This window comes from Penicillium odoratum (assembly GCF_028828045.1).
Source record: "Penicillium odoratum strain IBT 22623 chromosome Unknown utg000002l_segment0_segment0, whole genome shotgun sequence".
Taxonomy (NCBI): Eukaryota; Fungi; Ascomycota; class Eurotiomycetes; order Eurotiales; family Aspergillaceae; genus Penicillium; species Penicillium odoratum.
This window is the reverse complement of record NW_026643144.1, coordinates 1,335,233-1,358,211: the sequence shown is the minus strand read 5'-3', so window position 1 is coordinate 1,358,211 and position 22,979 is coordinate 1,335,233. Positions and strand designations below refer to the sequence as shown.

Sequence of the window (22,979 nt, the reverse complement as noted above, 5' to 3'; positions counted from 1 at the left end):
TCCAAAAAGACCCGCTTTGATAGGCAATAATTCAGGAGATCCACGCTTTTTTCTCTATAATCTCGGGATAAAAGTGGATTCGGTCGGGTTCTCGACGTTCTTGAGTCCTTTCAATCAATGCCGTCTTGCCGATTTTGTCGGGTATAGGATTCTATACCGAGGCATAGAAAGTTTGTCAATTATGTGCGCTATTTGTTTCACATAATTATCTGTTGAACCAGACGCATTCCGTTTTCAATTGTTTATCGTTCAATTTTTGTTCAAATCATGGCTACAGAGACACAGCCCAAGGCTCAATGGCCAGCTGAAGCTGAGCTGCCAGAGTATACACTCAAGGATGTGGCAGCGCACAACACGAAGAATGACACATGGATCGTCATCCACGGACAAGGTAAATCACTTTCAATCGTTAAAAACAAGATACTGATTGGATAGTGTTTGATATTACGGAATATCTGCAAGATCATCCAGGCGGTGCAGAGGTGTTGATCGAGACTGCGGGTACAGATGCTACCGAAGCCTATGAGGATGTTGGCCATTCCGAGGATGCGCGTGAGATTATGCAGCCCTATCTCGTGGGTGTCCTCAAGAATGCCCAGCAGTATGTCCGTCCACAGGCTGTTCGGGTGGTATCACAGAAGGAGCCAGAGAAGAAGTCCTCCAGAAGCAGCCTTAGTCTGGTCACCGCCTTAGCTGTGATGCTGCCAGTCCTTTATGTCTGCAGCCGGGAAAAGCAACGCATCAGCGCCCTCCCCCAGCTACTTCCTCACCAGTTGAAGACTTTCCGTCTTCCTCGGGGTGGCTTCGTGAATGGATTCCTTGCAGCAAGCACCATCAGTGGAGTGATCGGGATCCTAGTCGCGCGACAAGCCAGCCGATTCACCAAAATCGATGAGGGCTTCATGCGCTATCCTCCACGCATAAAGGCCAAGAAGTTCATTCGCGCTGATCCCCACTTGACTCGTGGATTCCTCGAACCGCAGCAATACCAAAGTCTCCCTCTCGTGAAAAAGGACCAGTTGTCCATAAACGTCTACCGCTTCGTCTTCGCTCTTCCCAATCCCAATGGCGTCCTCGGTCTCCCCATCGGCCAACACGTCGCCATCAAGGCAATGATCGACGGCAACACTGTGATACGCTCATACACCCCAACCTCCAACAACCTCGACCGCGGCCAGCTCGAACTAGTAGTGAAATGCTATCCCGAAGGTCTCATCAGCCAATACCTCGCCGGTCTATCAGTGGGCGACGAAGTGGAGTTCCGTGGACCCAAGGGCGCCTTCCGCTACCACAGCGGACTCTGCCGCAAGATAGGCATGGTGGCGGGCGGCACAGGAATCACCCCAATGTACCAGGTGATCCGTGCGATCTGTGAAAACGACACCGACACAACGGAGATTAGTCTGATCTACGCAAACCGCAGCGAAGCGGACATTCTCCTCCGCGAAGAGCTGGAGACCTTTGCCCGTCGATACCCGCAGAACCTCAAAATCTGGTACATGCTAGACACCGCACCAGAGAACTGGACATACGGAACGGGACATGTGGATAGCAGCGTCCTGGAGGCGCACCTCCCACCACAATCACCCGAGACGAAGATTCTGTTATGTGGGCCTCCAGGGATGATAACGGCAACCAAGAAAAACTTGGCAGGACTCGGGTTCACCAAACCAGGCCCAGTATCGAAGATGAGCGACGAGGTTTTTTGCTTCTAGATAGTTACCAGCCGAGGTAGAAAGTAATAATTGAATTAGTTTTCTAATATTGGTCTTGTTCGTACTTCGGTGGAGTAGGGCGACAAATCGGGTTGGAGATATAGCTCATCATATCGGCCGTCAGTCTAAAAAGCGTTAACGCACCCAACAGAATGGAATAACTTCGACCCGCTTTACTACTTCACCGAGTTCTCAACTTGAGGCCGAGTGGACTCGGGCCGAGATGTTTGAGCAAAAAGCGTCGATGAACCGAGGCTGTTTCAAACGCGTTGGACGCGTCAAAGTGGGTATGCCAAGCGAGTCATCCTCACAACCTCGGCATACTGTATAGGGGGTGAAGGATTTTGTCATCTCATTTCATTAACCCTTGAAGTTTTTGCATTTGAGGTAAAAAGTTGCTATAGGCAGAGATCATGAGCATGAGAATCACTAAGACAGGAAAGTCCACGTGACCTGAAAACGCAAAACATGGAAGTGATTAGTCATCGCACGGTTCACATCCAATCAACATCAGCTTGTACAGTGGCGTTCCATGAGTTTGAGATCCCCGTTCACCGCTCTTCCATCACCGCCTACTATAGATAGCATACCGCCTAGAGAATACGCTAGCAGAACACCCGATATAAGACGCGCTGATGCACATTGAAATTAGGGTATGCCAGACAACGAGGAGACGCCAATTTCGTTGATTTTGTAGCTCAGGAAATATAAGCCAAGATTTTATCTGATAGGCTAGAAAAATCCGCTGTTACTATGTCTCATAGGGTCAAACAGGTTATTGATAGTGAGGGTTGGCATACTAATTACTGAATATGAGGTTTTATCTGGCAGAAAATGCGGCAGAATTACTTACAGTGGGTCGGGGGGTTTCAAACTCATGGAACGCCACTGTACGCCAGCAATTGTCTGACTTTGAATGGAAAAATGGAAACCCCTTCAAGACTAACTCAATTGCTATTGGGTGAAGTGAGGGCCATAATAGGGAATATGTGATTGGCTGGTTTCTTGTATGATCGATTTGTAGATCCCCCGCACTTCGGAGTTCTCCCTTTCCTCCCCGCCCTTCCATAGTAACTCAGAACACATCATTTGATTTATCATTGATAAGATATCTCATCATGCCTGTTACATTTTCACCATTTGCTAGTAGACGAAGTGCAGTGCACAGTATTAATGGAATTGTTGCTTGCACTCAACCGTTAGCAGCAATAGCCGGCCAGAGTATCCTTCGACGAGGAGGCAATGCCGCCGTAAGAACAACACCCCCGGTACAGAGTCCATGCTAATGATTCACAGGATGCTGCTATTACCGTTGGTTAGTCGCTTCCCAATAACATCGATCCCAGCTCACCATATGCAGCTGCATGTCTCAATGTTACCGAGCCCTGGTCCACCGGAATCGGAGGCGACATGTTTTGTCTCTTCTACGATGCACAGAAGAAAAAGGTCGAAGCAATCAATGGGTCTGGAAGAGCGCCTGCCAGCATCACTCTGCAGGAGGTCCGACGAAAGCTCGGCATGGTGAATAATCAGCCCGGTGGCATTCCACTCACAAGTGTTTGTGCTGTCACGGTTCCAGGGGCGGCGGCGGGTTGGATTGATACCGTGGAGAGATTTGGGAGCAGGAGACTTTCACTGAAGGAGATCCTGGAACCAGCGATAGAATTGGCCGAGAAGGGGTTTCCTGTGTCGGAGATATCTGCCTACTATGTAAGCATCTATTTGGAGGTCATGGGATGAGCTGACAGGTACTTGGCAGTGGAAAGTCAATGAACAATCCCTTCGAGACGCATCCCCTAACTTTAAAGAGATGCTCAAAAAAGACTCTACCGCAACAGATGGGGTCAGGGCTCCCCGGGTAGGAGAGATAATGAAGATGCCGGCTTTGGCGAATACATTCCATCAGTTGGCATCCGAAGGCAAAGATGGTTTTTATTCTGGGCGGATAGCCAAGGCAATTGCAAAAGTCATGCAAGACCTTGGAGGGTATCTCTCAGAGGCGGATCTCAAGTACCACGCAGAAAGAGGCAGTGACAGCGTGGATCCGGTATCATTACGCTTCACACCAGAGAGCAAGCAGAGTATTGATATCTGGGAACATCCACCAAACGGCCAAGGCATAATAGCACTCATGGCACTTGGGATGATCCAAGAACTCGAAAAAACAGGGACCCCGATTCCTCCCCACAACTCAGCAGAGTATTTGCACCTGCTGATAGAAGTCTTGCGAATCGCCTTCACTGATGGTACATGGTGGATATCCGACCCTGATTTCAACACCGCGCCAGACCTGCTTTCATCCTTGTATCTCGCAGAGCGCGCACGTCTGTACAATCCCAACCAGGCATCTGGAGTTCTTGATCATGGCAGTCCTGCGCTCCGATCAAGTGACACGGTATACTTTGCCGTGACGGACGCCCACGGGAACGCCGCATCAGTCGTGAATAGTAATTACCACGGTTTTGGAAGCGGTATCATCCCCGCAGATTGTGGATTTACACTTCAAAGTCGGGGTGCGAACTTCTTACTCGAACCGGGGCACCCCAATGCGCTAGAACCTGGGAAACGACCATATCACACTATTATTCCGGCTATGGCGACAAATCCTGACGGATCGCTTCACTCGGTGTTTGGGGTTATGGGTGGTTTTATGCAGCCGCAGGGTCATGTGCAGGTCTTGATGAATATGTTGGTGTTTGGGATGAGTCCGCAGGAAGCTCTGGATGCGCCGCGAATGTGTCTTGGAGTTGGGACCTCTAGTGATGGATGGAATGTCGATGTCGAGGAAGGGATAAGCTCGGAAGCAATTCATGGGTTGCGGAGGCGAGGACATCGAGTTGAGGTTAGAACGGGGTGGCAACGGGATTTATTCGGTAGAGGGCAGATCATTCGTATGGAAATGGAGGATGGTCAAAGGGTTTTTAGTGCAGGGAGTGATCCGAGAGGTGATGGCATGGCAGTTCCTATGTGATTGCCCCATACTTCTGTTATTTGTGTGTCCTCAGATACAAACTTCATAGCTTTCAGGCTAGCAATGTAGGCAAAGAAATGAAACAAACTGTGTCGGATACTTATTCCAGTCCTAAGTGAATCACAGTGACGATTTCGCGCTGGACATGCAATGATGCGGTCATGGCACCACATGGCGGCCACATGTTCCAGTTAGAATCGAGTCTAAAACAATGACGGAGGGAATTATTCTTAAGCAAAGGAAACCTCGAAGTTGATTGAAATTTGATCAGTGGTATTGGTAGGTATTGAAAAGAGATGAGACATCAAGAAAAGAAAGGACCAGCCTCGATCTCTTATGTATATCAAGAGAAAGTGAAAAACCAAACCAACTGAAGCCCAAAGTCATGAGTAAAAGTCATAAGTCTATGTCTATAAGCGGAACGCTTATCCGCTGTAGTCAATGGTGACAGCCAGACGGACAGGGCCGGCAGAGAGGTTACCACCAATGCCACCAACATCAGTCTCAGCGCTAGTGTAGGCATTATCAACAGTACCAGCATCAGTGGTGATAGAAGAGCAGGTAGAGCCAAGGGCATCGCAAATCTGCATACCCTGAACGGTGAGACCGGCATCCTGAGCCTGGATAGCGGAAACATCAAAGCCGGACCAGTTGTCGTTGGCAGTAGAGCCGAAATCAAACTCGCCCCAAGTAGAGGCGTAGGCACCATAGCTGCTAGTAGGGATTGAGGTTCCCTCAGCAGCAGCCCAGCCACCCTGAGAATCGGCAGCGAAAGCGTAGTACACGGTCTCTCCAGCCGAAAGAGTGAAAGACTGGCAAGCCTTGCCGTACCAGCCATCCATAGTACCGTCAGAGCTGTACTTATTCCAGATAACGACAGTCCAGTCATCGGTGTTGTCACCAGTGAACTGCACGACATACTCGTAAGAGCTAGCGTCGGAAGCAGAGACCTGGATGATGTTGCTACCGTAGGGGTTTCCGACGTTGCCTTCGTAGGTATCGCCGCTGCTGGAGGAGCTGGTGCTAGCGCCGAAGCCAGAAGTAGAGTAGCTGCTGGCAGAGGGGACGTCGGTCCAGGAGGAAGAAGCGGCGGCGGTAGTGGCGGTAGCCTGGCGACGAGCGTTACCCTGAGGAAGGGCGAAGGCGCCAGTGGTAAGAGCTGCCAGCAGCATGAAAGACTTGGAGAACTGCATTTTGAATGTATAAAGGATAGACTCTGTTGAACCGGAAAAAAGGAATGACAGAAGTGGGCCTTCTAAAAGAGTGTGAAGTTTGAAAAGAATGTGGTGGTGTGATCAAACATCGGAAAGGAAGTCCGAGGGACGACAGGAGGATATAAATACCTTTGGACCGGAAAGAATCAAATCTTTGCCATTCCCCGCCACTTGGCTTCTCGAACATGGGTATCCAGTCACAGGCTGTCGTACTTGGTACCTGAGCGAGAAACCCATGGGAAGGAGCGCCAGGGCTACGCATACGTCAAGGAGCTGCGCAAGAGAGTGGGGTGGAGAAGTAACATGCGACGTGTAAAGGTTCCAGAAGGGCCGGCACCTTGGATTGACGTGTGAACTGCAAGAGATAGTGGAGAAAAGAGTAGAAAGAAGGGACTGGATTGGCGCCAAAATCGGGGGTAGACCCATTCGCGGTTCGCCTCGAAGGGTTTGATGGCTACTGGTAGTTTTAATTCCCAGGCAGAAGGATATGCGAGCCGAACGAATCCATCGTCTGTGTGTGTTCTTGTGGGGTTGAGTAACCAAGGAACGGAAGTTGATGGAGATGGTATGTTGACCTTGTCACTCAAATCGAATTCCAGTGATCCGTTTTCTGAGATGTCTACGAGTTCAATCTTTAGTCTTGGAAGTACAACGTGGGGTTGTTGCATAGCTCTGTATTATGCTAGAAGCCAGGAAATCGAGAAGGCGTAGGACAAGATTATTGGGATTCAAAACCGTTAAGCCATATACCTCATAGTGGACATGGCAAAAGTTTGTGGAAAATTAAACGTGGCTTAGGGGAATTAGCACAGTGGATCCCATGGGCTGATTCATGCGGATGTGCTCCGTTTACCATGTATAGAAAAGTCAATTGCGCTTGATCGAACTCGTGCTACCTGGTATGTCTTGGTCATTATAATAATTCTAAGTATATGTGTCACGTATAGTACATACCCTAAGTGATACTGTACTTCCGGTTTAATGTTCATAGAACAATTGTAAAGATCAGACGAAGAGATAGAAATGGAAAAACTGGAATTTCCACAGGACAAAAGTTGACTTTTACAATTCCATGGATTCGTTACACTTGGTTCAGGGCAAGGAACAAAGCAGTATGATTGGTTCGGATTTGAACTCGGTGGAGAGAGCTGAACCAATAGCAATACAATCTCGTGATCAGGGCTTAACCCTTCACCAATCACAATGAGCCCCTGAAGAACCAATTTTCCCATTCTTTCCTAAGAGCCATGGGTGATCAATTTGTACCTGAACTCTGTGCTTTCTAAAAAAAGGGTGCAATTTGGCAGATACTAAATGCCGACATGCAAACGAATACAGATAGAACACAGAACATAGATTAACATAATGTCAATGTCTCAGATGCTTTACTAATACTTGGTCTAGCCTCATGCCAAGCTATGCGGAACCACAGGCCTGGTCTGGACACTGACAACTCCACGTACGGGGCCACGTACGGGGCGGGGCCAAGAGTTTACAGGGTTACGAACCCTGACCTTTTTAGCGGACCCGGCGCTCTCAGGGTGCGAAATGGATCCTGCCCGGACCTTCGTCCCATTGAGGGGGCAACTGCCTGCTTTAATGGGAAGTTTTCATCTAGAGTTTGATCAGGCCTGGACTTTCCACGCGCATTCTTTTTGAGTTGACGATCGCGGTACCGATCGCAAAAATACTGACACTCATTATCTCGGCTATTGCAGACTTTTCGTTGGATTTGGATATTTTCCAAACTCTAGGTGTGAGAGCCACCCCTAAATTTCATTAATAGGAATTAAACCTAAACACGATATTCGACCTGTGTAGTGATGGCCTTCTCGCCATACTGGCCCGACGTATCCTGTCCAGTGAGGGCCTGGATCTTCTCACTAGCCGCTGCTCCACCAAGAATAGCCCCCTCACCATCGAACTTCTTGACAATCTCCTCCAATGGAATCTCCTTTGTCTCAATATAGTATTTCCACACAACAAAGATTTCAAACAGCAAGAAACCACAGTACACAATATAGTACTTCCAATGGATGTTATCCAAGGCGATCGGGTTGACATACTGGTTAAACCACAGACTGAGATCGACGCAGAAGAACATCAGAGTCAGACCCTTGGCGCGGAGACGGTAAGGCAGAATCTCGGAGGAGTAGGAGACGAGCATGCCGCTGAAGCCGATATTGTATGCGATGTAGTAAAGGAAGATGAAGACGATCACGGTGCGGGCTGCATTCTGGTTGTTACCACCGGCATCCTCGGAGACTTGGAAACGAGCCAGCGCAATAGTTGTGGAGATGAAGCATAGGAGCATGCTGATACTGGAGGTCAGGAAGAGCTTGCGACGGCCAAAGAAGTCCACGAAGAAGCAGATTCCAGTCGCGGATACCACGTTGACAGCGCTGAGGATCAGATTGATGGTGAGCTGGGTGTTGCTGTTTGTGATTCCAATCATATTCAACACCTGTCATTGTCAGTTCCCATGTCATCTATTAGTCGAGTCAAGAGTGCGTACCGTAGGCAAGAAGTAAGACACGATTCCATTGCCAGACCATTGAGAGAAGAAGCCGATTGAAATGAGAATGATCGAGCGGTGGCGATTACCAGCAGTCGACCAAAATTCAGACCAGCTGTTGTTCTCGAGCTCTTTCTCTAGCGCGATAGTCTGTTGGATCTGATCAAACTCCACGTTCACCAAGGCGTCATCTTCATCGCCCTGAGCGTGCACGTAGGCAAGAACTTTTTTGGCTTGTTCAAGCTTTCCTTTGGAAATGAGCCATCGAGGAGACTCGGGAACAGTCCTAATGGGTTAGTTTAAATTCATTTCAAGGAGAGGCAGACATACCAGATAAATACTAGCTGACATATGGAGGGAATACCCTGGAGAAGACAGGGTACGCGCCATGACCATTGACTTCCAACGATGTGGTTTGTGCCTGGGTCCGTAAGAAAATGCAGCATTTATCAGATCAGGAGACTTACCCAGAGCGACACAAGCACCAATTAAGCTTCCCACATACCACAAGGAGTTATAAATGGAACTATAAACAGCTCGGTGCTGGGGGTGAACCAACTCGGTCACCAGTAGAGGAGAGCATTCCTATGAATGTCAGTATACGGCTCCAGAAACCGGAGTGACTAGCCCACCTGCGCAATGCCAAGCCCAAATCCGAGAACAATGCGACCGACCACAAACAAGGCGATGTGGTAGCCAATTGAAACCATCGCAACACCAAATAACATGATAATGCAACCAGTCACCACACCAGCACGTCGACCCGCCATATCCGCAACGTAAGGTACGACAGGAATAGAAAGCATCGAGCCGATGGCCATAGACGCGGCAAGAAGACCAAGAGTCGCACCGTGGGGATAATTGTAAGCTAGAAAGGATGAGAAAAGGTCTGCTTATCAGGTCTGCTTATCAAGGAAAGAAACCTACATTCATTCCATGTAGCCATCGCCTCCAATCCATTCATCAGCGAACCATCGTATCCTGTGTTGTCAGCCAAAGACTCAAGCAGTTCATGAAGGCAGGCTACTCACCATTAGTAGCGGAGGTGATCATCGCAGCCCAGAGTGTGAGATAGACGAAACGCATTCCCTTCATTTTCCACCAAGTCACCTTTGGCCATTGCTGACCAGCCAGCTCGAATGTATCTTTCCCCATAGCTGTGAGCTTGATTAAAGTGGATCCAGGAAATTACGAGCTTAAAGTGACCCGTTTTTTATGAAGTGAGTTCCAACTGCAAGGGAAAGGAAAGTATTTAAAAGAAAGAAAGACTGTCAGATAATAAGCAACTGGCAGAAGTCTGGACTAGCGGCAAAATAGGATAAATCCAGGGTCTCGACAGAGGCGGGGGTAAGCTTGTGGCTCTACCATCTCAGAGATGATCAAGGTACCCCGTACTGAGGAACTTCATCCCCCTTGTTGAAGATCATCCGTTCAGGCTAAATTATCGAGTCATAAGGCGTAGTAAGGTTCTGTTGTCGGCATCTGTGACTGACAGGTTTGGCCATGAAATTAGGAAGTTAGGAAGTTGAGTAACACAAGGAGTTTTGAAGCGATTGGTCATGGAATGAAGAAATGGAAACGATACGAGAAATCAAGAGTTTAGCCCAATTTAGGTCAAGCTCCTTAATCTTTGATTGGATTCCCAAAGCCAAGAGGTCATTAAGACTAGCGACCAGGCCCCACTTGCTACCTTCCCCGGATTCTGTAGGGCACGGCAGAGTCTCCGGAATGAATTAAGGCCACCATTCATATGAGAGTTAGGAAAATTGGAAATCACTTAAGAAGTCAAGTTTCAGTAACTAATTGCCACTTGTTCGCAGAATGCGCTATGACTATTTCCTGGAGTGGTTGCGCCGCGCCTGAACCCTGACTCTTTGAGCCTGAATTTAAAAGTATTGATGGCTTTAGAGATCAATGAACCAAAGTAGAAAAGTATGGCTTTATTGACGGGTAAATGTGGAGATGAATGCTCACAATGACTCTTTGCTTATTTCTCACGTTCTGCGGTTACAGGGAGTTTATCCCTCGGTTGGCTGATTCACCCGCTTAGTCATTGAGTCAAGTCCCTTTAACCTAGAATCTAACCTAGTTAGAGTGTACGGTATAACTACTCTGTATAAATACTGGGAAGATAACGAGCCAGCCAAGGGACATGGAAAAGCCTCATACAAAAATGTCCAGTGGATCTACAAGCTATCCATGGTCATGAATCGTGGGGAATGTTGACGCAAGGCCCTTGTAGCATCGTGGATCTGCCCTACGTCTGTGCCATGGGCCCAGTAGACAAGTGTCAAAGCGTATGTCTTCTCTGATTGGCTTGGTGTTAGTGATGAGGTAATGATTGTCGTGTTCATGCTCCCATGCTCTCGGCCCCTTGCAGAGATGCCCGTGGTGGGCAGAGTCCATTACCCCTGGTTAGAGCTGATCACGGATAAGCGAGAGCTCTTCAAGGTAAAATGGTAAATATGAGAAAGAAAATACTGGGAGTATTCCATTATTTGAGTATCAATGGAGTCATTATCTACTACGGGCTGAATCGATATTTCTAGCACTTAATACCGCAAGACATTCAACACGATTTGCACTGATTCCTGCTACGTTACTTCCAAGGTTGCCGATATCCGATGCACTGTGACCTCAACTGACCTCAACTGAATCACGACTCTGGTGCTGAGCTTTGGATCAAGCAAGGAGTATCAGAGCTCTGAATAACTTTGAATCTGGGCAATCTTTTTAGCTCTGTGCACAGCAGCAGAGGCTGGGCATCATCATGCCCCAGAAAACAATATAAATAAGACACAATAGCACCTCAATCCGAGTCCAATCAACAAAGCACTCATCTTCCAACACTTTCAACTAAATCCATTTATCTATAATCATGCACTTCTCTCTCAAGAGCCTCGGGATGATCTCCCTCTTCGTCATAGCGGTCTCCGCCTCCAACTTTGCTCAAACCTGCGAGAACATCGAAAGCTTCGGCACAACTCTCCAAGCTGATTGCCGTGAAAATGAGAACGGCTCTCTTGCTCCCAGCAGCATGGATCTTAACCAGTGCATCAAGAACAACAAAGGATCCCTCAGCGTAAGTCCTCTTTCCCATGGAATCAACATCATACTAACTCTACTCTAGTGCGGAAAGAAGTAAGTCCAATCAGCAAGGCTCTGTGCCCCTTCTAACCTATTCCAGTGGAAACTACCAAGGATCTTGCATTAACTGCAGCCTCCGGGGCAACACCGAGATGGAGTGCATGTGCCGCAATGTGGCTGAGGGCCACAGTTTTGTTCGCACTCAGATTGACCTAAGTAGGTTGAGATGCCCTGTCGCTGAACTTAGACTAACATGACTCCAGACAAGTGTATCAGCAACAACCACGGACAGCTTGGCTGCTAAATCGAAGGGGATTTCGAGGGTCTGATGACGGGAATGGAAGCCTTGGATTGGAACTGCTTATGAATTATGATTATCATGCGAAGACGCTCGTTACACTTATATTGCGGTACGATCTTATATCGCGGTACACGATGTTTTAGTGATTAAATATATCGACTACGTTCGCAGTGGTGGTTTAAGAAGGGATATGATGGAGTATTTTGAAGAGTCGAAATGTCGACATAATTTGTATCTGGGTATCTGAAAAATTGCGCCTTGTTGCTTTTGCGCCAGGAAAGTTTCGTGTTCGTATGTGCTGGCCTGCTCATAAAAGATATGCAAAGACCTCAAAATCCATGGTCTTGAAAATGCAATGAAGATGCTTTTGATGACTCAAGGATTGGCCTGCATCGCCTCCTTGTCTAAACTCAAAGTTAATAACTCCAGCTTCTGGAAAATTCGAAGTGACTCGTCGAGAATGTCCTGCTGTTCCTGTGGAGTCAATAACTGGTCGACATGGACGATCAGTTTCCGAAATTTGGCCTTGACAGCATCATCATCATCAATATGCCAAAAGGACAAAGGAGATGGTGTTCGGCTAGCTTGAAGTTCAGCAGCCGACAGATCCCAAAACTCTGGGCCAGCCTTGACAAGTTGCGATTGGAGTTCACGGCCTCCATACAGAATAGCCGAGTACAAGATCCATATCCAAGCAACAAGAAGATGAGGGTTCCGACCAACATGGTCATGGATATACCTCCGGATCTCCGACCCAGGATTTGGCCCACTCATCAGCTCCACACTGGCGGGGTCCACAGATTGTAAAAATTGGAGATCGGTCTGCAACGCCCTTGTCCTTAGAAGTTCCGGCACGTAAAGCACACGCAGCAGGGATTTCATTCGCTCAGGCGAATCAGACGCATCGAATGCATCAGACGAATCGGGGATGCGATCCACCGATCCCTCACCGATCCAATCTGCCGGGTCCCCCATGAATGTGACCCACTCTTCCTCTAGTCCATAGAAGATTTCGGCGTAGCGCGAGATTCCCAAAGCATATAGTGTCGGTCGGGAAGTTTGAGGTGGTAAACAGAGACTGATTCGAGAAAGGTTCATTCTGTGGATGGCTGCATGGGGTTCCCTGTACGTTGTTAGAATAGGGTGCACGTGAGAAGTAGAAGTGAGACCACTTACTTGATCGCTTCGCGAAGCTTCACTAGAAGATCCACCTCTGTCATAATGAACGTGCGTGTGTAACCTGCATATGTATGGGTATTGAAGAACTCAGACACTGACTCGTGCAGCGATCGGCAAAATCAAGGCAGCGAATCACGTTGCCGTTGTTCGGACCGCAATTTCCTTAATCCGAGAACCTTGGGAACTGGGTTGAGTTGTTAAGTCATTGATGTCCGTTGTAAGCAGAAATGAATGAGAGTGTAAGATGTGTGGGGTGATATAGGCTGATTTTTCTGATTCTGATTGTTCTGATTATTCTGGTTGATTTGGCTGTTCTGGTTCGATTGGTATTTTGTCCAGGGTCCAAGTGACGTCATCGAAATTGACATGCATAGGGATATACATGCAACATATTGATATTTGCAACGCTTGGCGTAAAATGCCAGTCTCCCTGTATATTTAATATTTGCTAAATAAAATTGTTGATATCCCGATACCTGACCTGCCATTGCCAGGCCCGAGATACATTTGAGATTATGTTGTGTCGAATGCAGTACAGTATGTATGTTTTCAAATTCAATTGTTTAGTAAGTGCTGAATAATAAGCTATTCATAAGAGCTTAAAGATATGGATATAAATTAATAAATTTTATGGAAGTAGGTGGTTGATCGATTCCAAAAATAAGCATAATTAAGGTTGTTCGCTGACAGGTACATGAGTGGGGAACGGAACCTCAAATTATGAGAATGTAGTATCATTCAGTTCAATAATAAATGTGAAAAGACTCCCCTCAAACTGTAATTATAGTAGTGGATTGATACGTCAGTACATGCAAGTTGATGGCCATGTATTTAGCAAGCTACAGGAAAAGTGATGAGTGCCTGCCAATAATACAACTTTTTAATTTTTCCTTTTTTCCAAGGTGTCAAATTGTTTGTTCACTTGAAGGATGGTCATCTGGTCCTGGAGGCGTGTCCTAGTGGTTGTTGTTTACTATTTAATGGTTTTTGTTTTGATTCCAAACTCTCTTTCCTTCTTTCCACTTTGCCTCACTTGACTCCCTGCTTGCACATTCAATTGGCTTTTGACTTTTTGTTCACAAGTATTTCATACTGTTCTCTGCTCTCTGCTCTCTGCTCTCTTTCCTCTGTCTCCCTGCTTTCCATTACTTGTTTACAAGTTTTCATAACTAGTATCTCCCTGCTCTCTGTCTTTCTATGTTCAATTCTGACATCCAGCTTTACAGGGGTTTCGTCACGATGGTTCTTCCGTCAATCGTGTATCTGCCTCTTCAGCTTCGGCTGTCACCCACAGTCGGTATTATGAAGGCCGTGAAGCCAGCTGGATTCTGGTTTCCCGGCAGAGATAAGTATCCTCGCCGTCAACTCAGCCCCATCCCCGGCTCCCGACGCACGGGCTATGAGGCGATTCAGCGACCGCAAATGAGCCACAAGGCCTTACTTGCCAAAATGGAACGTTTCCGCAAGCTGGACGCTGAAAAGCTTGAGTTGCAACTTCCCCATGTTGTACGGCGAAGGGTTGCACCCTCCATTCCTCCTGCCCCGGTCACGGGCATTTTGATGACGACCGCAAGAAGGCCTCCATCTGCTGATCGTCACGTCTCGTTTGGAGAGACAACGGTCCATGTGGTTGAGCGTTAGCAGGTTCAGCGAGTCCGAAAACCAGTCTGGCATCCGAGCCCCCCTCCCGATTGCGCGTTCTTCCCCCATTTCCTTTCTTTCTAGCCCATGCCACCGTTTGTTTTCGAGCTGATGGGAGTGGTTCCTGCTCCGCTGATGATGGCAGCTAGATTGGACTTTCTTGTTACTCCTCGGATACGCAAACGCATACGCAAACGTCGTCACACGGAAGACCCTCTTATGGTGTACGAGTCGCAAATCAATAGTAAGTTACCTTGGCATTTACTGATGAGCCCAGCTAAAATTCTACTAGCCAGCTTTGAGCTGGCCATCAGTACCACGCTCGCACTTTTTCGCAGTGCTGCTGATAAGTAGCCAACAGGTAGGTTGCCAATTTTACTGACTTAGCTTCCAATGAGACCATGACCGGATACTGCCAATTTTCTACTGCTTGTGTAAGAGTGGCGGCTTGTTGTTCATGAGCCTCAGCCCCATCCCCCACGATGTCTGTCCCGACTGGACCTGCATGTTTCCACCGCATTATATTCCAAGCGTTGGTGTCTCATACCATATTGAGCTGATGTACCGTAGTCACATCATAATGGCTACACTACCGTCTGCAAAGTCGGATGGTACAGGGAAGCTGTGGTTCAATGAAACTTGCACAGGTAGCACAATTAGGATACACTATAATTTCAATTATGAACATAAGTCTGTTTGACCGAGATGGTCAAGGTTTGTGCTGGAACTCACACCCATCTTGCACCAAGGCGAATAGTGAGCACAGATGGGACATTGGTGGGTTACTTCAGGTAGCTCCGATATTTGATAGATTTGCCGTATGACAATCATTGATCGACTGCTTAGAGCAGCTCGCAGAGATCTGGACAAAACTGGAAAACAAGCTCGATGCTGACACCGCACCGACGATCAACGAGTCGGGATATGTGCTCTCGAGTGGCCGTTTCAAAGCACCGAAGTTGATGAAATTTTTGGAACGCTCGAACGGTACCGGAATAAGCTCTCTATCACCCTGGAAATTGCTCAAATGTATCTCATCATTATCTATGGCTATCCAGGTACCTCTGCCGTGACGTTCTCATTCTGAAGACTTGTTCAGTCCACATACTCTCGACCGCTCTCAATCTGTGAGTCTCTTTCAACTACCCATTGCCACAGGCGCAGCCTTCAATTCCCACTCTGGAGAATATTTTGTACGAGGTCACTCAGGGACAAGGATTGCCCTCTTGCAAGATATCATGACATATCAGGAAAATGCAAAAGGCGAAAGCATAATTGGCTAAGTGGCGTGGGAGGGGGGACTGGCAAGTCGACCATTGCCCGAACGATTGCAGTCCTTCGCGCAAAAGGGAACTCTTGGCGCTAGCTTCTTCTTCAAGACAGGCGAGCTGAATCACGATTTCCTCTCAACTGGTCACCAAAAGGCCGTGTGTTGCACCTCTGGTTGAAGCGGCGATCAGTGAAAACCCGACAATTCTAGCAAAGATCTTAGAGAGCAGTTCATAGAACTTTTCCTTAAGCCTCTGAATGCTTGCAAGATGGTCTCAAACCAAAGAAAGACATATGTATTCGTGATTGACGCACTGGATGAGTGCGATAATGATCGCGATATCGGAATGATTATTCAACTACTATTGAATGTTGAAGAGTTGTCATCGGTTAGTATACAATCGTTCCTAACTAGTAGACTGGAGCTGCCGATTCTTCGATTCGGCTTGAACCTAATCAAAAGGTGCCATGAGAATATTGTAGTTCGTCAAATTACCGAGACAACCATCAAGAAAGATATAGGCCTGTTTTGAATTTTGGGTTTAAATTTTCGACTCTTTGATGGGCCAAGAAAGCGTTACTCTTTTCCTGTTTATCTCTTGCAAATTGATTGTCACTGTTTCTATTCAATCAACTCCATACCTCGGCATAATACCTACTTATAATAACACATTGGCTTTAGCTGCAATTTGCTATATTTCTTTCGAGCTACTCTCAGTGGCCATCAGTGCAGTGCACACTTCGGTATGGAGTAACCCGTATGTGTCCAACTAAAAGTGACCCATTCTCCAAGAATTGGCCAATCAGAGGTAGCAGCACACGTACCCGAGTAGTAGAGGGTTGGATACGCTGTTCTTGCCTTTGGACTATCAGCGAAATTCAAAACCCCACTGGATCGCATGAAATAGTTGAAACGTATTTGGAATCTGTTAGCACCAGAAATCCCCAGTCCCCATTTCCAGGTCATAGGAAGAGTAGAAAACGGACCCCAAATAGAGTTCTGAACTGGTTGCCTATTTAGGTTAGCGTTTCGCCGGATCCGCTGAGCTGAGATTCAAATGCACAACTGGGCAACTTCCAAGCCTCATTAGATTGCAAAAGTCAAGTTGTCCTTGAATAATACGCCTACACATAATTTTACTTCCAAATGCTTATTTTAATCTTACAGTATCACGTGGGGATATTTAGGGTCTTCCCTGAATATATAAACATCAACAGTCCCGGTCTTCCAGGGTATCATTTAGACGAAACCAAGTGAACCAAACCTCGCCTGCAGTCCAGCCCTCCTTTGGAAGTCACCAGAGTACAAGGTCTTAGCTAGATAATCAAGCTATAAGCACCACATCAAAGTCCCAAAATGTGCCTCTTCCTCCCCTTCTTGCTTAAAAAGAGGAGAGATGAGAAGCGTGCAGCAGCCACGGCCTCCAATGAACCAGCACCACACCCTAGACAAGACGGGAAAGACCAGACATACGTGACGGCCCCAGTGCCACACGAACACGAAATGAGGAACGTTGGTCCAATTAGGAACAACTAGCCCGAGTCAGGGTACGAGCCAGCTCACTGTGCATGTGCAATCTGTTGAACGTGGCTGACTGTTTAATAGGAGACAAGCCATCGCAGCAATGAAGCCAGGAGTGGTCGAACTTTGGAAGCCATCGAGGTCATTATATGTTTAATTTCTGTTTGTGAATAGAGAGGTTTCTTGTATCTATCGGACAATTCTATTCCAATGAATTTCCACAATTCATGTCCCAGGAATCAGATTCTTTTTATGCCCATTGCGTAGAAAACGCACCATGACGAGAGCCTGTCGAATACCCATACCATTTCCAATCATGGAAAGAGTGTTTATAATCCACTCTCTAGTCTGATCATCTATATGCTCAACGTCGGCCCCAATAAACAGAGGCCATAGCAGGCGAACTGCACCCCCGAAGCGAGCTTCATCCGATATAAAATGGTACCGTACACTAGCGCAAATATCATTAACCATCTGTTTGCTGATGGATACAGACTGGAGGATGGTTTGTTGACACTCTGGTGATTCCTGTAAGGCCCACAGATGCAGAGCCATGACTCGAACCATCTCGTGGAGGACAATGCGTGTTTGACGGTAGTGGTTCCACATTGAGGCGATATTGACGTTATGGTAGATGTGGTGTGTATCGCCACGCATGGAGAAATGTGTCGGATGTCCGACCGGGGGCCGCGGCTCGCTGATAGTGGTGTACCGCCAGCCAGGGCCGAGAGACATTTCCCATGAGCGTAGGTTTGCATCGAGGTGGAGAGCTTTCCCGATGTACAAACCTAAATTCTCGACAGTGTATTTTCCAAGGGAGGCATCATTGACCTCGGCAGCGAGATCATTGAACTGAATGAGTATATCGTGTAAAAATTCAACTTGAAGGGTATTTTCGTCAGCTCGGGCTCTTGCGGCTTCCGATATTGCAACGATTGTGGGCGAGTTGCGAATGGAGTGACGAAAGAAAACGCCACTGATTGCCTGGATATGACGATCAGAGGCGAGCATTGTGTAATATTGGGGACAGTACTTACATTCTGCATTCGTATTGATGTGAACAACTGAGCCCCTGTGTCGGAGTTTAATTGCTCCACCCCCCTCAGCTCCAGAAGCCTCATTCCACCTTGAACGTGATTCACCCAGCGATCCATGATCGCGGACCCCCATGTGGCCATATCCTGGCATGCCACCATCTATTGGACGATTAGAAGGGTCGGGCATTTGTCAGACGAAAATCTCACCTCATACATAGACAGCATCGTTACAGTTGCCAAAGTGGAGTTGGCCTTGGCCGAGACTGGGTTTTGCAATGCTCTATTGAGAGAAAGCAGGGCTATACCGTACTCTTCGCCAGCCAGTCGCCGTAGATTTGGTAAATTATGGATTCTCGACATGGTCGACAGCCCTATGGCCTTCATGGCGGCCTGAAGCCCAGACGAGGGGTCCGTGCTTAGCACGTCAGGCAAGAAAGATAATAAGCCACGATCTTGGGGTGTGCCAACGTAATAAGTGAAAATGTGAGATGTGGCGTGCTCATGTATTGAGATCGGCTCCTGGATTAAAGGCAGCGGCGATGTTGTTGCAGACCTCGATTGGACCAGGTTCCGAGCTTGAGCTTTCACGGCAACTTCCTTGCTCTGGTCGTATATTCGCAGACTTTTCAGGTCTTGATACCCACCGCACTCCTTGTTCGCTCTCGTGCATTGCGAACACGGGGTTTTCCGATCGCACTGTTGCGGTCAATGATTTGTCACTCATGGCCTAAGACTCACGCACCACCAGACGCCGTTTCCGACACCATGCACAGCACGGACTGGGTTTCCCTCTGTAAACCATCGTATAGACCAGGCTCCCAAAGGGGTAACAAGTTCGGAGAAGCGACGTGGATGGTGGGGCATCTGTTGCCTTTAAATCCGCCAAGAGAATACAGGGATGAGACGGATTCGGTCTTAGCTGCAGAAGGCGGTCGTGATGGGGCTGAGCATGGGTTGTGATGTGCGAATCAGGCGCAGTCATTTTTAGCCCCCACACTCAGCCTTCCGGTTCCATGTGGAGATCCACTTTTCCCTATAACCGCGAAATGCTTATTTTGTTCCGAATTGGATTCTACTTTGGGTCATCATCAACATTGGTCTGACTATATATTGATGTTGTCCCCTGTTCTCATGAGATCTTTCTCCCTGTTCAATTCAAGCCAATCCTTAAGATACATCCAAAATGAACGGAATCTTCCCAGCCGACGTCGCGGTCTATCTCGTGTTCTTTCCAATTGTATCCTATATTTTCATGACCCACAGATGGTCCGGTTTCCTACCATGGTATTATCTCATCGTCTTCTGCTTGGCTCGAATTGTTGGCGGGGCGCTAGGAATACATGACAGCAACAGTCTCGCCGCAAACATAATCCAAAGCGTTGGCGTTTCACCTCTACTTCTCAGCGTTGATGGATTGATTCATGAAGCGTGAGTTCTAGAACAGAATTTGATACACTGGTAGCTAACATGAGAATAGTCGAGTCTATCGGTATCCATCCAAAAGTCAAATTCTCGGTTGGTCGGTCGTAATCGCTACAACAAGCATCATGGCTGCAGCCATCGCCCTCTCCATCGTGGGCGCCTTGAACATCTACGAAGGCCACCCCAAGCCGGACAGTTACTCGTTTTGGAAAGCTGGGACAGCCTTGATTGTCGTGCTCTGGATTCTCCAAGTTTTTTGGTCACTGTTTTCAATGCTTCCCCACAAAGATAGGGCTCAGGGATTAGCGGGTCAAGGCAGCACAGCTGTACGTATTCTCTAGATACACCCGGACTTCATACTCATCTTTTCTAATGATACCTCGCAGCTTCTTCAGGGTGCCTTTATTGCACTGCTGTTCATCGGCATCCGCGTTATCTATACCCTCGTCGCTGTCTGCACTCGGAAAAAGGATCTCAGTCCAGTGACTGGCTCAACTGCTGTGCGCGTGGTACTCTTGTTTCTCCCAGAGGCTCTTGCGACATTGACATTGATTGTCGTGGGCTTGAGAACAAGACATCTTCGAGACCTCAAACTAGCGACTCGTTATTAGGCCACCTTGAAAGCTTGACATCCACGCTGGATGTTCTTATACAATCAACCCCAAACTTGACGAAGTGTGCAGAAAGATTTGCACTTTACGAGCGGTTTAATTATTTTTGACGAATTCAAGTTGTTGTTTTGTACATATTGTAATTTATTGTGCGCGAACTTCTTAGATTTACCAGACTTATCCTTGTGAATGAAGGACATTTTCCGTACCGAAGGTTCCTGTCCAGAAGCGCTCCCTGTCGTGGAAATTGCCAAAACATCATTTCTATGCGGCTCCATAAGTTCCATTTCCGAGAACCAGATTTATTACCATGTTTGGCTGTCTGTTTTCTCCCCAGTACTGGATATAGTCAGCATCTTCCTGATCGCTGAAGTCCATGAGATCTAGTGCATGTACCCAGTCACTGGTTTGCCGGAGAAAGAAGACAGACTTGCTGGGTTGTAAAGCGTATTGAGCATCACCTTCCAGTCAATCAATGCCGGCGATGGCTTCTTCACAAGCTTGATGATCTGCTGCTGCCTTCTGCTGACTCGCGCGCCGTGGCCAAAAGCTGGATTTGGTATAGATTCCGCTCGGACTTAGAGGATAGTATAATGGATAGGTGATCGGGTGATAACAGTCAGGCACGGGCGCGCATTGCCGACAACAGATTCAATTAGCAAGAAATTTGTATCTCGAGTTTTTCGACTTCTTACTATGCCTGGTGAAATCGCAACATTCAATTCTCTTAAAACCTATGCTAATTATTAGAATGAAAATTGATTATGACTCTATTTAGATCAAGTGCCCTATTATAGGTGTTGTACATGGAAGTCATGGGTCACATTAATTGTCCCAGGAGGAGTAGAGCTCAAATTCGAGTGAGAGTCCACAGTATCAGATGCAACAAAAGCATTTACTCTCTTATCTGCTAGATTCCTCTGTGATTCACTTCCGTGTGTAGTCAATATTTGCGTTTGGACAGGCTCATGATCGAACCGATTCATCGGGTAAATATTCCGGGCCTGTGAATCTTGGAGTCGTTCAAAGGTTTGAGAGCCAGAGCCGCTGTATCCCTTTTGACCGCTTGAGAAGAGACTAGGAGCCACGCGAGCCAGGATTGTTTTGAGAAGAGGCATATTTGCGCAGATTATGGCAAGTTCAGGCTCGATGACAGTCCACATGACGCCCATTTGAACGGATTCCGTGATATTTTCGAAGTCGATTGCCATTAAGGATACCAAACGGACGATACTGATGATAGAGACCCTGTAGTCATACAAATTTCGCGGTCAGTAATTACTCAGAAATCCGAACTGTAGCAGACGAAAACATGTAGACAGAAGCATGTATACATACAGTAGACCCAAGCAAAAGACACCGCACAAAGAAATCTTCTTTGCAGTGCCGAGTTGAAGTTTCCAGATGTGAGGGATGGGGAGGGCCATCACCATTAGATCCGTAATCAAGTTCATCACGCCTGCAACAACGTAGGTCGCATTGCGATCACCACAGGTACCAGAAATCGAAGTATCCCAGTTGTACTTCAGCGGGCGACAGAGTAGGAAAGTTTCGAGAACTACACTGGCTGACCAAATCCACACGATAGTCATTGTAATGGTGACTTGAATCTGGAAGCTGCGCTTGCTGCCAAAGATGCGTGTATAGAAGAGCATAATTGATGTCTTCACTAGGGCGAGAACAATTCCATAAAGAGCCTCGAGAGGTAAAATTGCCTATGGACACATTCGTCAGTATAGAGATACTGAAGCTGGCAAGCTGGCATTGGGTAGTAATCTCACCTTCAACGTGAAAACCACAGATGATGGCTCGATTTCGCCTGAATTTCGGCCCGCTCCGCCAATAATGGTGACTGTTCGTGTGTCAGTCAATCTAACCCTTTTTTGAAGACGAAGACGGAGAGCCTGGGAACATCTCAAAACATACGAATATATTCGAGTGCAATGTCGGCATACACAATAACCTATTGGTTGTGAGCACTGTAATGGTTTTTGCATAAGAAAATCTTAGTCAAACCTACCAATGCTACCAAGATAATATATTCAGACGCTCCTGGACTCACTCGTCTCATCTTCAGCGCCAAAAATCGCAACGCGGTGGTGAACGTCGCCAGAGCACCCAGTACCGTTACTGCGATAACTGGATTCCGGCTAAGCGGTGTATCCAGCGGGTATGTCACAGTCATTTTGAATCACAATTCCCAGGATTACTATTCTCTCCTACCAGTACGGAGTACGAAGTAAGGAATTAGAAACGTCGTCGCAGTGATTGACAGATAGAGCGATAGGGGTCGACATTTAAACATTTAAGCGTAAGCCACACTCCATCAAGAAACAAATTTCTTGTCATGACCCACAGTATAATTAGCGGGAAAGGAATGTGCAGTCTGTACATTTCAAGTCGCGTGCTTAGTATGTGGGTCTTTATGCATTGTTTTATTGGTCGCTTGGTGGTTTGGTGGTTTGTGGATAGGGGCTGCAGCCCAAGTACACAAT

General features: G+C 47.3%; 11 protein-coding genes across 11 annotated transcripts; 6 read left to right on the top strand and 5 right to left on the bottom strand.

Annotated features, from left to right (window-relative positions):
* Window positions 1-267: 267 nt before the first annotated feature.
* N7520_002534 (putative cytochrome b5 reductase) lies at window positions 268-1,715 on the top strand (the record flags this gene model as incomplete). Its single annotated transcript, XM_057136469.1, has 2 exons — window positions 268-391; window positions 436-1,715. 2 exons carry the CDS (start codon window positions 268-270, stop codon window positions 1,713-1,715), a joined length of 1,404 nt encoding a protein of 467 aa, XP_056999155.1.
* Window positions 1,716-2,833: 1,118 nt separating this feature from the next.
* Window positions 2,834-4,686, top strand: N7520_002533 (gamma-glutamyltransferase family protein; the record flags this gene model as incomplete). The annotated part of the gene is made up of 4 exons (XM_057136468.1): window positions 2,834-2,965; window positions 3,012-3,030; window positions 3,076-3,425; window positions 3,475-4,686. 4 exons carry the CDS (start codon window positions 2,834-2,836, stop codon window positions 4,684-4,686), a joined length of 1,713 nt encoding a protein of 570 aa, XP_056999154.1.
* Window positions 4,687-5,111: 425 nt separating this feature from the next.
* N7520_002532 (putative allergen) lies at window positions 5,112-5,879 on the bottom strand (the record flags this gene model as incomplete). The annotated part of the gene is made up of 1 exon (XM_057136467.1): window positions 5,112-5,879. The coding sequence occupies one exon, from the start codon at window positions 5,877-5,879 to the stop codon at window positions 5,112-5,114; it is 768 nt and encodes a 255-aa protein (XP_056999153.1).
* A 1,816-nt stretch (window positions 5,880-7,695) lies between these two features.
* Window positions 7,696-9,570, bottom strand: N7520_002531 (sugar porter family MFS transporter; the record flags this gene model as incomplete). Its single annotated transcript, XM_057136466.1, has 7 exons — window positions 7,696-8,364; window positions 8,416-8,701; window positions 8,746-8,836; window positions 8,883-9,000; window positions 9,048-9,283; window positions 9,343-9,396; window positions 9,447-9,570. The coding sequence occupies 7 exons, from the start codon at window positions 9,568-9,570 to the stop codon at window positions 7,696-7,698; spliced, it is 1,578 nt and encodes a 525-aa protein (XP_056999152.1).
* A 1,723-nt stretch (window positions 9,571-11,293) lies between these two features.
* Window positions 11,294-11,806, top strand: N7520_002530 (CVNH domain-containing protein; the record flags this gene model as incomplete). Its single annotated transcript, XM_057136465.1, has 4 exons — window positions 11,294-11,497; window positions 11,546-11,556; window positions 11,603-11,718; window positions 11,766-11,806. The coding sequence occupies 4 exons, from the start codon at window positions 11,294-11,296 to the stop codon at window positions 11,804-11,806; spliced, it is 372 nt and encodes a 123-aa protein (XP_056999151.1).
* A 372-nt stretch (window positions 11,807-12,178) lies between these two features.
* Window positions 12,179-13,023, bottom strand: N7520_002529 (biliverdin-producing heme oxygenase; the record flags this gene model as incomplete). The annotated part of the gene is made up of 2 exons (XM_057136464.1): window positions 12,179-12,926; window positions 12,980-13,023. 2 exons carry the CDS (start codon window positions 13,021-13,023, stop codon window positions 12,179-12,181), a joined length of 792 nt encoding a protein of 263 aa, XP_056999150.1.
* Window positions 13,024-14,221: 1,198 nt separating this feature from the next.
* Window positions 14,222-14,623, top strand: N7520_002528 (uncharacterized protein; the record flags this gene model as incomplete). Its single annotated transcript, XM_057136463.1, has 1 exon — window positions 14,222-14,623. One exon carries the CDS (start codon window positions 14,222-14,224, stop codon window positions 14,621-14,623), a length of 402 nt encoding a protein of 133 aa, XP_056999149.1.
* An 87-nt stretch (window positions 14,624-14,710) lies between these two features.
* On the top strand, window positions 14,711-14,977 carry N7520_002527 (uncharacterized protein; the record flags this gene model as incomplete). The annotated part of the gene is made up of 2 exons (XM_057136462.1): window positions 14,711-14,867; window positions 14,916-14,977. The coding sequence occupies 2 exons, from the start codon at window positions 14,711-14,713 to the stop codon at window positions 14,975-14,977; spliced, it is 219 nt and encodes a 72-aa protein (XP_056999148.1).
* A 2,662-nt stretch (window positions 14,978-17,639) lies between these two features.
* On the bottom strand, window positions 17,640-19,315 carry N7520_002526 (uncharacterized protein; the record flags this gene model as incomplete). The annotated part of the gene is made up of 4 exons (XM_057136461.1): window positions 17,640-18,398; window positions 18,452-18,610; window positions 18,659-19,147; window positions 19,190-19,315. 4 exons carry the CDS (start codon window positions 19,313-19,315, stop codon window positions 17,640-17,642), a joined length of 1,533 nt encoding a protein of 510 aa, XP_056999147.1.
* Window positions 19,316-19,634: 319 nt separating this feature from the next.
* N7520_002525 (uncharacterized protein) lies at window positions 19,635-20,484 on the top strand (the record flags this gene model as incomplete). The annotated part of the gene is given in 3 exon segments (XM_057136460.1): window positions 19,635-19,879; window positions 19,929-20,199; window positions 20,215-20,484. The coding sequence occupies 3 exon segments, from the start codon at window positions 19,635-19,637 to the stop codon at window positions 20,482-20,484; spliced, it is 786 nt and encodes a 261-aa protein (XP_056999146.1).
* A 791-nt stretch (window positions 20,485-21,275) lies between these two features.
* N7520_002524 (uncharacterized protein) lies at window positions 21,276-22,669 on the bottom strand (the record flags this gene model as incomplete). The annotated part of the gene is made up of 5 exons (XM_057136459.1): window positions 21,276-21,732; window positions 21,823-22,199; window positions 22,266-22,336; window positions 22,411-22,447; window positions 22,505-22,669. 5 exons carry the CDS (start codon window positions 22,667-22,669, stop codon window positions 21,276-21,278), a joined length of 1,107 nt encoding a protein of 368 aa, XP_056999145.1.
* Between the last annotated feature and the right edge of the window lie 310 nt (window positions 22,670-22,979).